Consider the following 13280-nt stretch of genomic DNA (forward strand, 5'->3'; position numbering starts at 1 on the left):
TACAGTTTGTCGTTCGTTGTTTGTTAATACACACGCTACATTTATTTCCATCTTTAACATTGAATCAATTCATCTATTCATATTCATCTATTCTTATGTAAAACAAAGAATGAAAAAGCGGTATAATCAGGAATGTCAGAACTCAAAACAACGATCGACAGAGTCAGTAAACACTGATTAAACGAAACATTTGTTTCTACTTTTGTAACATGTAATAAGCTATAACAAACGGCACACAACGTTTACAAAACTTTTATTAGAAAGAAATGCACTACAAGTTTATCACAAACGATAGAAACAACAAACAAAGATAATAAAATTTTACACATGGTTAAAATTCTTCACGTGTAAAATTGACAAATTAAACCCAAATGTTTGTGAGTGCTGAAGACGTAATTAATGCAAAATATCGTGAAAGGACCAATTCGAAGCGTTTCTGTCCGAACGGTGTGAGTGAATACAGAATATGCCTCCTAATATTTTCATTTCCAAGTTCAAATCTCAACAACATGAACTGCATTTACGGTGCCGTCTATCTTGTGAATAATTCACCCGCCTTATCGGAAACTTTGACGCAAATATTAGATATGTATTCAACATTTCGTCTCTCTCGAAAGAATATATTGTTGTAAGAATTGTTGTGGGTTTATTGTGTCTATATATGTTAATATACATAAAATACATGAATATATACATAAAATACGTTTATCATAGATGTGTACAACAAACCAATACCATATACAAAAAAAGGTTATGCCATATCAAACTGTAATACATTTGAATGCATAATGTTGTTCATTTCTTGTTCAAAGTCTTTATAGTTTATGTATGTGTCTGGAAGCTCGACCATGTAACTACACGTATGGAAAACGGGTCTTCTTTGAACCCCACCTAGTTCTGAAAATTCCACTTGAATTGTTCTTTTTGGCACACAGCTCTGTCCAGTTATCAGCTGAAGAAGTAGTTGTAAATCTTCATCCCCTAATTTTTCAATAAATTCTTGAAAGAATTCGTAAACCCTTCGTCGTCGCCTTGTTAAATCTCCAAATGGAATTGCTGGTTTCAGACAGTTCAGGATTTTATCAGCGGAAGGTTTAAGTCTAGCATGCAGAAGATCAATATGATCAATTGTTAGGCGGCACCAAAATCGGTCAAAATGGTCTTCTGGTATTCCTTGTCTCATTTTCTCGCACAATGCTCTTGGTTTTACGCAGAGTTCATTACGAGCTATTTTGAGAAGCTGACTTCTAAAAGAATCAGGCCTGAGCATGGAACCCATTTCATATCGAATAAACAATTCTTGCAAATCTCTTACTTGGTTTTCAGAAAGTGTAGAAAAATCATCAATTGCTTCTTTAACCAACTTCCGGTCTTTTGTGTCGAGATACAACAGGAAGTCTTCCACTAAAGCGTGTTCTTCTATTTCTGTGGTGTTGTAAACCATTACCATAAGGACGCTAGTACTTATTTGAATCGGAAGGAAGCCAAGAATGGCTGTACTGTGCGTTAAAATTCTACCCAGCAAAAGGAATTTGTTTTCATTCTCCATGTTAACAAGAGGAAGGTATGGAACATGAACAGAATCACCTTGAAAAAAAGCAGACGAAGCTGCGTTCCAAAACGTTGTAAATACGTCACGACTGACTCCTCCCCAATCTGATCCGCCTTCTCCAATCAATTTTACATGTAACCGGGAACGCACTACATTAGTATCTGTGTAGATATTAAGCATGTCCTCAATAATATGTGATCTACGAACTTGTACTTGGTTCTCAGTGGTACTTACTAATTTACCCAAGTGTTTAAGACCTAAAAGAAAGGACAACATTTCAATGAAATTATTTGGTCTTATAAAGACGGTATTATATTCATATATTTATGCAATCCTAATCAATGTTTTCATTACGCATAAGTAAGTAGATCTTTTTACAGTATGAATGTTTACTATATGATATATATTTAGTTTAATATTTCGCCATGATACCGTTAGAAAATTTAATGTGTTTGTTCACCATTTCTGTTATATACAACCTTCAATGTTTCCAATCGATACACTTACATGTTTCAATTTCTATGACTAATGCTGGTTGATTTACTCCACTAGCAGAATTAGTCGGTATAGATTCATTTAGGACGATTTCATTTGTTCCTGTTGCACCAGATAAAATATCTGAAAAAATAAGAATATTCTATCAATCAATTCGTCTCCGTATAAGGATATGGATAAGAGTCCTTAATTTATTTATCCTTTTTTTTCTACCATTTTTTTTTAATTTCTTTCTTTATTTTTATCATTAAATATCTTTTCTTTAGGGAAAACACATGTTTCTCATTTCTTTATATTTGTTTGCCATAAATGTTTTTTTATATTTATACATTTTTTGTGATTGCCACTTATGAGTACTTTTTGCTTCATTACCAACATCATTTGTAACCATTCCCTGGTTATCTGCAGAAAACGTCACCTTCTCTGTTGTTGTGGGGTCATTGTGGGTGTGTCTTGGACATTGTAGAGGTTAAGGATATTCTGTAAATCGTCTTCAGTTGTACGTCTTGTTCTTCGTAGTCTGCTATGTATTTCTAAATCAATGGGTTCGTCGTCGTCGCTGTCTTCAATAATAAAAAAAATAATAAAAAATCTTACAAACTAACAATAGATATTTTTTTCTAAAAGGAACTAATCATGTCATGGTATGCAGTAATAAAATTGGTAAGGAGAGATCTGATAGTTTATACAAACATCAATTCTTTGAATTTAGGAATCCTTGCATGTCATTCCTTTTTATAAACTTCATAAAGTCGTTACCAACATTCGGCAAACAGAAAATCATAAGATATAAAAATTTTAATATAAAAAGAATTAAAACGAGATGTGAGATTACCTTTCTTGCACCTTGTACAACATTTATCTTGACAACTCTCCTGACAACTCTCTGTAATTTCTTCACAACATTCTAGTAAAACATCACATTTGTCACAACAACAGCTTCGTAAAATATAACATCTGAAATTAAATAATACTTCTTAAAATGAATAATTCAATATTGATTTAACATTTATCTAGGCAACTCTCATGACAACTCTTCGTAATTTCTTCACAACATTTTAGTAAAACATTACATTTGTCAAAACAACAGCTTTGTAAAATATATTTATAACATTTGAAATTTAATAATACTTCTTAAAATGAATAATTCAATATTGATTCAACATTTATGTTGGCAACTCTCTTGACAACTCTCCGTAATTTCTTCACAACATTCTAGTAAAACATCAATCTTGTCACAACAACAGCTTCGTAAAATATCACATCTGAAATATCTACTGCTTAAAATGAGTAATTCAATATCGAATTTTGATAAAAGGAGAATAGTATGTTTTAGCTTGATTAGATTTAAATTTGAAATACAATAGAAAGATGAAGTACATTTCATTGCAGTATATTCATATATATTATGACTGTTCACAAATGATCTCGCTCCATTCGAATTGAGCCTTGAAAGAAATATAAATTAACGATGGATAAATATATTAGCATGAGGGTAGAAAGGGATTCAATTTATAAAAAAAGAAAGACGATAAAAACAAAAAAATGAATATAGTATATAACTCACGTGCTCTGTCCATGGGATCTTCCTTGTCGATATATCCTGTAAAACAATTAATTTTTCATATAAAAAACAATCCTGTCTTATTCTCTTCTACTAAGACACCATCGAATGCTACGAATTTTTTTTATCTGATTGGCATTGTCAAACACCACACAGTATAAATGTTGTCAATGCTGAAGTAAGAACGACAGACCCTTCCGAAGCATCATAGTTCATTCCCTGTTTCAGGTGAGTTAATCTTTTGACATCGTTAATCTTTTTCTCAAATGCTTTTATCTCATTAATCTTTTAACAATTAAGTCGTCTATCCTCCTTCGACATTTATATTTTCATTGACCCTTTGGTTTACAAATATTTGATTTGTAATAACAAACAGATATGACTGAAAGAACAGTGCATGTGCCAATTTACATTCAAATTTTTTTTTCTTCATTCTTTAACTCTTTGTATATAATATTGTTGATTTGTAAATCAAAACAAGCAGTCCATGGAATATATCACTCAGTAATATTATACAGTTATTCAATATGCAACTATGCAATAGATCGAAATATATTTCCCTCGATATGAAGATCAGCTCATATTGTTCTATTGCTAGAAATCGACGGCTGAGGGCATAAGAACAATGAGATGATCTGCATACCGAGGGAAATATATGTTGGTATATTGCACTGTTACACATTCAATAACTGTTTTATTACCAAAAACATACTGAGTCAGTTCTAACAAAATTCCTAGAAATAAAATACAAGAAAGTAACAACAGTATTAATTATAAATGTGTAAGGAGCATACATGTACGACCAATACTTAAGAAATTCAATTAAAAGAACATGAAATCAGAGTAATTTCTCAAATAAATCATTTAAGTCTTCATCATCAACATTTGCAAACCGCTCCATCACGGATTTTTTTTCAGACGATCAAAACAATAAACACAAGAACGTTTAAACGACCAAATTTGATTGAACAACATGAATACCTTTCAACTTATCAGATTTCAGAATAAGAGGTCAAAACAGATCAGTGCAATAGACTTCACACAGGTGCAATAGAACGATAATTTCTAGTTCAATAGACCATGGAATAAAAAAGGGCAGAAAAATAGCAAATAATATAGAAATATCAATAAAACAGTAAAGTACTCTTTACTAGGTTATAACATGCACTGTTTGATGGGTTTAAAGACATTGCTAAAAGGTAAGAAAATGTGGTATGATTGCAAATGCGACATCGTTCTATCTTTTTTTTTCCAAATGACAGGGAGTTTGGCCATTTTCTGGTCATTTAAGCTCTTCAATAATGAGCAAATTCCATACCAAATAGTATGTTATAAGAGGCCCTTCCATGAAAAATATGAAAAAATTCTGAAAATCTACTGTGATGTTTTAAACGAATAACAAATATAAGCTACCAAAAACAACAACTGAATACATGACTAATATAAAAAAAAAAAAGAAGATGTGGTATGATTGCCAATGAGACAACTGTTCACTTTGAAGAGACCAAAATGACACAGACATTAACAACTATAGGTCACCGTACAGTCTTCAACAATGAACAAAGCCTATACCGCATAGTCAGCTATAAAAGGCCCTGATAAGACAAGGTAAAACAAATCAAACGAGAAAACTAACGGCCATATTTATATAAAAAAGTATATACAAAAAACAAATATGTAACACATACAAGCGACAACGACTGAACTACAGACTTATTCGTTTTATATGAATGTGCTTGGTCTTCCAGCTGTCTATATACGGTCTTCAATAACAGAAATGTCGCGAGTCTATACAAGATTTCATTAAAAGAAACTATCAAAGGTATGCCTTTACATGTTTTATGATTAGTATTTATCAAGTTAACACTTTAAATACATTAAGACTGGAAAGAAATAAGTTGTGTACAGATTTGATGTGACTTAAAAGCTTACCATGTGATCATGGTGATTAAGTCGACTGTTCTATATATTTTTAAAACATCTATTTTTTCCAGTTTTAATTCGTAATTATGTCATTTCTTAATGTTGTCAATAAAACGAAATAGAAAGAGAATTGTGTTTTCTTTATGAATTCTTGAATAATATCAGTATACTCACTTGAAATAAATGAAGCCAAGAATACAGAGAAAAATACCTAAAACAAATAATATGTTTAAAAACCAATGGTACATTTATTGAGCATTTTCGAAAGACTTAGTCCTTTCCCATTACACATTATTATTTGAACAGCTTGAATTCATCTGTACAAACATGATCAACGGGTAAATCATTTTAGTTCATGGCCTAGTGAAAGGTTGTCAGTATAAAGTGTAACGGAATAAAAAGATTTATTACACAACATTTAAACAGTGAATAACAAGTCCGTTTGACGATATGCACAGTTATATACCATGGATATTGCACCTAAATACATTTTTTTTTAATAATTTCAATGGGTAACGTATCATGCAAAATGGATGATGATCTGTCTTTTGATATTTATTTTAATTGTTACAATATTTATAACGTCAGCGATTATCGGTTCCCCATCAATTTATTGATAAAGATTATGTATGTTACAGATAACCATGGATACGTTTCATTCATCGTATCCCCAATTCTGTCCCTCTTACTGCAGTTTTGTCATCTCAGACTTTGACAGTTTGACACATTATTACTTGTGGTAGAAACCTCGTTTTTCAACTAATAGCGCCTTTGAAATCGCGCTTTTTTTGTGGAGGTCCTATTGCTCAATCTTACATTTTATATGTTATGTTTGTCAGGTGATGTTTTTATCGACTGTTTCTTTCGGTGATGATGTTCCGGGTCTTTCATCGACTAATTCTTTTTGATTGCTAAATGGTATTTTTCTATGATCATAGTATACCCCGACGTATTTAAAGTAGTCTTCTTTTTGCAAATGCTAAAAACTCTAATTGATTTAGATATTTTTATTAATTGTTCTGCTTACAGCTAACAATTTGTAAAACACGTAGTCTGGTGATGTCGCACATTTTTTTCATATGATATTTTTAGACAAAAACTTGAAAATATCGAATACATCGAAAGGAGAAGTGTAACCTATCACGTAATGTAGTGGGTATAAACATTACACTAAATGTAAACAGTGGCTATATGATATTTATACATACCACAAATTATTCCAGCTATCACATATCCTGCAGTCTGTGCGCTTTTATCGGTTTTAGAATCCTGTTGTGTAACTACACTTGGTCTGGAAACACCTGTGACATATTAAGATGATTAAGGCAAATAATATTATTTGAATTTGCTTGAATTTTTAACTTCTGACTTCAAATGAAAATAAAAGAAATATTTCAATTAAAGAAGTAATGCCATTTTTATAGATTTTCCAGAGTCTGATTATATACTAACAAAACGTCTTAAAAATGTATAATTTATGTTTTATTGGCAGTCCTATTCAAGCAATGCCATATTGGCATTCAAAATATTTGTATTGCTTTCAAGCGAACCTACTCGAGACTATATCAGAAATACGTATTTTGTACATTTAAGGGGTTGGTGCTACAGCCAGTGACCTGTTTCCCCATATATAGTGGGTTCTATCTTTATAGATGAAACTAATATTTAGTGTACCTGCTTATACGTGAGAACCTGAAATAATTCTATATTTGTATGCCCCACCTACGATAGTAGGGGGCATTATGTTTTCTAGTCTGTGCGTCCGTTCGTCCGTTCGTCCGTCCGTCTGTCCCGCTTCAGGTTAAAGTTTTTGGTCAAGGTAATTTTTGGTGAAGTTGAAGTCCAATCGACTTCAAACTTGGTACACATGTTCCTTATGATAAGATCTTTCTAATTTTAATGCCAAATTAGAGTTTTAACCCAATGTCACGGTCCACTGAACATGGAAAATGATAGTGCGAGTTGTGAATTCGTGTACTGGGGACACATTCTTGTTGGTTTTAGTTTTAGTTTTATGTTGTGGTGTGTGTACTGTTATTTATCTTTTGATATTTTTTGTTATTGGATTGTCAGATGTTTTCAACCTAGGAATTTGAATATTCCTTTGGTATTTTTCACTTCTCTTTTTTTAATGACTTCGTAGTCATGTCCTCATACGTCTCTATCCAATGAGTAATTAAAATAATGGTTACTCTTAAAATTTGCTGTAAATTACTGATGAGTTTTCGTTTATGATAACCTTGTATCTACATATTGAACCCTTTTTTGAGAATGAAATTTGTTTGCTATAGACATGATTAATACACATGTTAGTAGATATTTAATTGTAGAACACATAATCAAACTTACATTGCTTATGAGGATATGTGAATACAGATGGAGTCCAATCTCCGGGACTTTCTTTCAGTGCACAGAAAACAGGTCTTGAATATTTTAAATGGCAATCAAAATCCTTGATAATCAGAAAATGGCCATCTGGAATGACTGTGTAACCTGCTGTTGTAGAATACAACCATGATATGTTAAACTGAGGAACATAATATGGCGGTGCTGCAGATAGACTGTTTGTCTGACAGGTAAGGTTGAGGGTCATCATGTGTCCAGAAAATTCTGTCTTCAGAGCTAGTATAGATGGTCTTAAAGGTGGTTCTGAAATTTGTTAATAATGATTATGAATTCATAATATGCTGCTATCCCTTGCCACCTAAAGTCTGATTGTTACATATAGATGTTTGCGTTAATCTGGTGTTTTATTACTTTCCTTGCGATTCTCGCAAAAAAAATATTATTGGGCTGTCAGAGAGTCGTGTATGCTCTTCAGATAATAACTGATTTTATAGCTTAAAATCCGTTTCGTGATAGAAAATTTTAATTATTCTGGACCACAAAGCTAGAATAATTTATTGTCAAGATCTTTCAAAGATCATCAAAGTATCAAGTTATATTTATGTATCCAATATTTTTCAATTCTTTACTATGTAATTAAAAGACTGTAGATACGAAACTTGTATTATTGTAAGCAAACTGGTGAAATTAATAAATTATCCTCTAAAATATTAAGCGACTATTTTGCCAAGGGGTACCATAAGCCGATATTTTTACATACCTACGACAATCAGTGTTATAGCATCTCGTCTTTTGTTTTGGTCTGATACACAAATATATGTACCATTATCCTTTTCGGCTATATTGTGCACGGTAACACTGATTGCTGTAATGTTGTTCTCTATTGCATGTTTCAAATCAGATGTGTTCAGTAATTGTCCATTAGGCATGTAGATCTTATAGTCTGTGTGATGGACCATCCATGCCAATGTAGTGTTGTCATGTAGTTTGGCGAAATGGTTGCCACTGTTTCTTGTCACAACTACAAAGGAAAACATAACAATTTCGCGAAATGTCAGATATTTTAACGAAATGTCTTACGAGTTAAAAACAATACCATTGGTATGCCAGACAGGTTTTTTTCTACATTAGTGACACTCTCATAAAAAATAGTCGGAAGGCTGAATCAAACACGAAGTTAAAGAGCATCAAAATTCAAAAATTGAGTAAATTTATTACAACTACGATAACAGTGCTGGTAATTTTCATTTTCATGAGTTAAGAGTGAATATTTTTTGTAGTATTGGTTAATATGAAATGACTTCATGGTATACCACCATTGATTGGATTGTGCAATCGCAATACGCAATCCGTCTAGTTCTCTGATAAAATCTGCAAATATAGAGACAGATTTGCAATCTATTGGTTAGACTGTTTATTTATATAACGAAAACGTAGTAAATAATGTTTGCTGGACTGATAGATTTTTTTTTCATTTTTTACTAGTTGCAAGAAAACAAGATCGGTGACACCGTTTTTATTTTTATTTTCTTTACAGCAGATTTCAGTCAGTATGTAGCTAATGGTAATACCTTTGGGTTGCTTGCTTGTTAGCTGAACCGTGAAGTCATTGTTAGGTAAGGTATACTACCCTCCTTTTAAAGTAGCTTAGTCCTACAGAGAGATAGATTGGTTATCTGTTGCTAGTCTACTCTTAAAGGAGGGTAATTTACTTAACCTAACAATGACTTCACGGTTCAGCTAACAAGCAAGCTAACCAAAGATATTACCTTGATCAACATACTCACTGAAATCTGCTGTAAACATATTGTTATAATTCCTATTCTATTTCAAAATTCTATCTCCAAGATTTCTTTTTATGCACAAAAATGAGTTTTTTCATGAACAATCTCAGCAAATTTGGGCAATTTTGAACGACTCGTAGCTTAAATAATTGCACGGTGACCCAAACTTTTTATTATATATTACCAAAAGCATAGTAAAATCTTGATTTGGGAATACTACAAGAAAAATGTATTTAAGGAAATATATACAGAATGATCTACCTTAAAGACATTTGTAAAATATAAAGAAAATATTTATAAAATTTGAACTAAAACGATTTGCGAAATCTCAAATAAAAGAACTAACAATATATGTATAAATATATGAAAATCATAAGATAGTTTGATAAGACTTAGCATATTTTTTCTATTAGAATTATTTACTTTTGTTTTCTTTAAGACTGTATGAAGATTTTCCGCCGTAATATCCACATCCCCACAATCCAGTTGAAAGACTTGTATTTCTTGTAGTTTTTATTCTGAAGGTCCGAATATGCCCGGATGTCTGACAGTTCCAGCTCATCAATCCTCGACCAGTTGTGACGTAACATGGATGATCTATTTTAGCGATGATATTATCCGTCGTATTTTGGAAGAAAAAGACAGAAGAAGTGAAGATATTTTCCGCTTTACAGCATATTGAAAAGAGTCTGTCGGCTACTGGTACTTCACATGGATATACTGATATCTTTGGAATGTCGAGCAAACCTGGCAAAGAATATTAAAAGAGCCAATATTAGATGTTGCGGAATCGTATGCCTTAATTTTATGAAAATGTTACAAATTTGTAATGAAGAATATAAATATATTTCAGATGATGATACTAATGATCACTTTGTATTTCGATGTACAGTATTTGCTTTTCTGAACGAGTGAATTTTAATTTTAATATGATTCCAAAATGTTGTACTCGGCTGATTTTTTTTTTAAAGTTTGCTTTACAATACCCAGTGGCAAATTTTAAAACAATAAATCTGAGATGAGTAGCTGGAAATTAGATTGCAAAGTTCGAGAAATACAATATAATTTCCGCCGTGTCTCAGATCACCTTCATATTCCCTAAAGAGTTGTTGCACAGGTAAAGTAAACACGAAGAGCACTATACTCTCCCTATACCTGTCTGACTTTGGATTTACCGTCACCATTTCGACTGGACGTGACTGCGTATTCATACACAGTTAAACAGAATTTATTGTGAATTGTACTTTTGACCATATGTCTATATCCAACAAAGTCCTAGAGGTATGTTTACAACTTGTGTCACTGAATGTTTGTTCAGATTCTCCTGTTGTTTTTTTCCTTCTTTTTTTCTAGTTCAATATCTTCACTCTGTTTGTGTTTGTTCAGTATCTCCTGTCGTTTTTTCTGTTTGTTCAGTATCTTCTGTCGTTTTTTCTAGTTCGATATCTTCACCCTGTTTGTTTTTGTTCAGTTGTACCTCTTACCTGTTTTTGCTCATGTCTTACAGGTACAATGTAACTGTTTTTGCTTACCTTTGCATCCAGAAAATACAGTAATAGCTAACAAACTGAGTAATGCTAAGAACATCATATTGGGTTAGAAAGGTCCAACTCTGTAATTACAAAAATGTTTACCAATTAAGGTACTCCTCGATATTAAGATACTGACACACATAATGCCTACCCATGTTAAAACTACCATAGAGCATGGCATTACCGAATTCTTTCTTAACCATATTCTGTGTTGTTTCTCTACGTTTTTGGATGACTCTGAATTATACCGTAAAAATTAAAGAAAATACAATTTTTAGTCACTAAATAATAGGAGAATATTAATCATTTCACGTCCGAGTAGACTGCTAATGACTATAACACTTTTAAAGTGGAAGATTAAAGTATTTCCGAAGTCGCACCAAGACATAATTTTGTTCAATGTAAAATTGAGAATGGAAATAGGGAATATGTCATAGATACCACAACCCGACCAAAGAGCCGGCAACAAACGAAACAAACTGTACATTTTAAAACAAAATTATAGAAAATTAACAAGATAATAAGTCTGTTGCACTATCAAATGATTGTCTTAAATGTATAAATCACTTGCAATATCTTTAGTTCTAGCAGAGACATGTATACTATCTGTATTTTATATATGTCCCTGATTCTAGAAATGAACTACATTTTAATAAACGTCTTTAAATTCACTTATTTTCCATAATAAAACAATAGAATTATGGACAAGTTACTTTGTTAATATACACTAATTAATGTAAATACATGCCCTTTGTCAGGTGTAATATTCAGCCATATTGATTTATTTATATTCCAATTAACCCTTTTTTGGTATAACCGAGTGCTTTCGGTTTAGATGTATATTAAACATTTTAATCTATATATAGATGTATAATTATGAACGTAAATTTCCAACCTCAGTGATAAAGCGTGACCAAAAAGATTTTCCTTTTACTTTCCACTACATATAATATGATAAGATGTGTGTCCTTCCTTTGAAAAGGGAGACCTTAGACACAGTTATAAGCCTGTGTCATTCTTCTACTAAATTAATGTATGGTATACCTAGAAGTTTGATCTAACTAATAGATATAAAAACAAGTTACTCGATTATATAACATAGATAGGTCCCAATCCTGACCTAGTTGGATTATTGATTATAATTTTTAAGTTTTTCAACAAATTCATTACAGCTACAAACTCTATGACTGATTAATTGATTGCGTGGCTGCTTAACGTCCAGTGGCAAATCATGTCATGCCTGTTCAGGACGAGAACAAGTTAACAATAAAAACAATAGTAGGTCTTGTAAAAGAGGCCGTTAGGGATGGCTCAAATTTTATGGTAGGCATGTTCCATACCATTACATACCCAATTCAGTCCAGTCATTGAACCTCAAACTAATTGCAACAGAAATTTTGACTGGTACTGGAAAATGAGAGTTTATTGGACCTATGGACCACTGAAAGAGCTAAATGTGCAACACACTATAAAGATGTCGCAATGAATACCCTAAGCTTTGAATAGGAAGTGCCTACCTGTATTTCAGTTTCACTGTAACAATAATATTGCAAATGAAAACGGGGAATGCCTCAAAGCAATAACAACCCGTCCAAAAGGCAAATAACTCCCAAGGCCACAAACACGTAAAGTCGGGCTATAGCTTGTCCCTTAACTAAAGTGTGTTCTAGTTCAGAGAAAATGGACGTCACACTAAACTCCGAAACATATATATTTACCAAAATTTAAACAAACAAAAAAACAACTTGAAAAAAAAAAACATGTTTACATTACAACAACAACAGAACCGGTAGTGAGCGTTTTAGCGTACTTTGCATATGATTTAAATTTTCCAATGCCAATTTTCCTTTTCAATATATATATAGTAACATTCTAGCAGCACCTTTATATAGAGAATAATTACATTATATCTCCCAGTTGATACGATATTCAACAGGTTGCAACCCTAGACATGAGAGCAACTGAAGCAATTGTACTATATTGTAAAGCTAAAGTCATCCACATACATTTTGAGTACGCCATCACGACTTGGTTTACGCTTTATGGAAATCTATTTAACAGATGACTATCGGTATTTGCGGTCT

General features: G+C 32.2%; 2 protein-coding genes across 2 annotated transcripts; both read right to left on the reverse strand.

The window, feature by feature from the left end:
- Positions 1-720: 720 nt before the first annotated feature.
- On the reverse strand, positions 721-5750 carry LOC134720997 (uncharacterized). The gene is made up of 6 exons (XM_063583632.1): positions 5709-5750; positions 3615-3650; positions 2883-3004; positions 2420-2610; positions 2060-2170; positions 721-1809 (listed from the first exon to the last, which is right to left on the reverse strand). The coding sequence occupies exons 4-6, from the start codon at positions 2436-2438 to the stop codon at positions 752-754; spliced, it is 1188 nt and encodes a 395-aa protein (XP_063439702.1). The 5' UTR covers positions 2439-2610; positions 2883-3004; positions 3615-3650; positions 5709-5750; the 3' UTR covers positions 721-751.
- On the reverse strand, positions 2462-11254 carry LOC134722451 (uncharacterized). Its single transcript, XM_063586072.1, has 9 exons — positions 11197-11254; positions 10088-10411; positions 8641-8901; positions 7884-8183; positions 6743-6835; positions 4324-4345; positions 3615-3650; positions 2883-3004; positions 2462-2610 (listed from the first exon to the last, which is right to left on the reverse strand). The coding sequence occupies exons 1-9, from the start codon at positions 11252-11254 to the stop codon at positions 2462-2464; spliced, it is 1365 nt and encodes a 454-aa protein (XP_063442142.1).
- Between the last annotated feature and the right edge of the window lie 2026 nt (positions 11255-13280).

This window comes from Mytilus trossulus, chromosome 6 (assembly GCF_036588685.1).
Source record: "Mytilus trossulus isolate FHL-02 chromosome 6, PNRI_Mtr1.1.1.hap1, whole genome shotgun sequence".
In the NCBI taxonomy this organism is placed as follows: domain Eukaryota; kingdom Metazoa; phylum Mollusca; class Bivalvia; order Mytilida; family Mytilidae; genus Mytilus; species Mytilus trossulus.

Coding starts and splice junctions, on each gene's coding strand:
- LOC134720997 (XM_063583632.1), bottom strand. Junction 1,810..2,059: donor AGTCATAGAAATTGAAACAT/GTAAGTGTATCG, acceptor CCTTTCTTTTAG/GTCTTAAACACTTGGGTAAA.
- LOC134722451 (XM_063586072.1), bottom strand. CDS start 11,254: ATGATGTTCTTAGCATTACTCAGTTTGTTAGCTATTACTGTATTTTCT. Junction 6,836..7,883: donor CACATATCCTCATAAGCAAT/GTAAGTTTGATT, acceptor AATATGTCACAG/GTGTTTCCAGACCAAGTGTA. Junction 4,346..6,742: donor GATAGCTGGAATAATTTGTG/GTATGTATAAAT, acceptor TTTTATTTCTAG/GAATTTTGTTAGAACTGACT.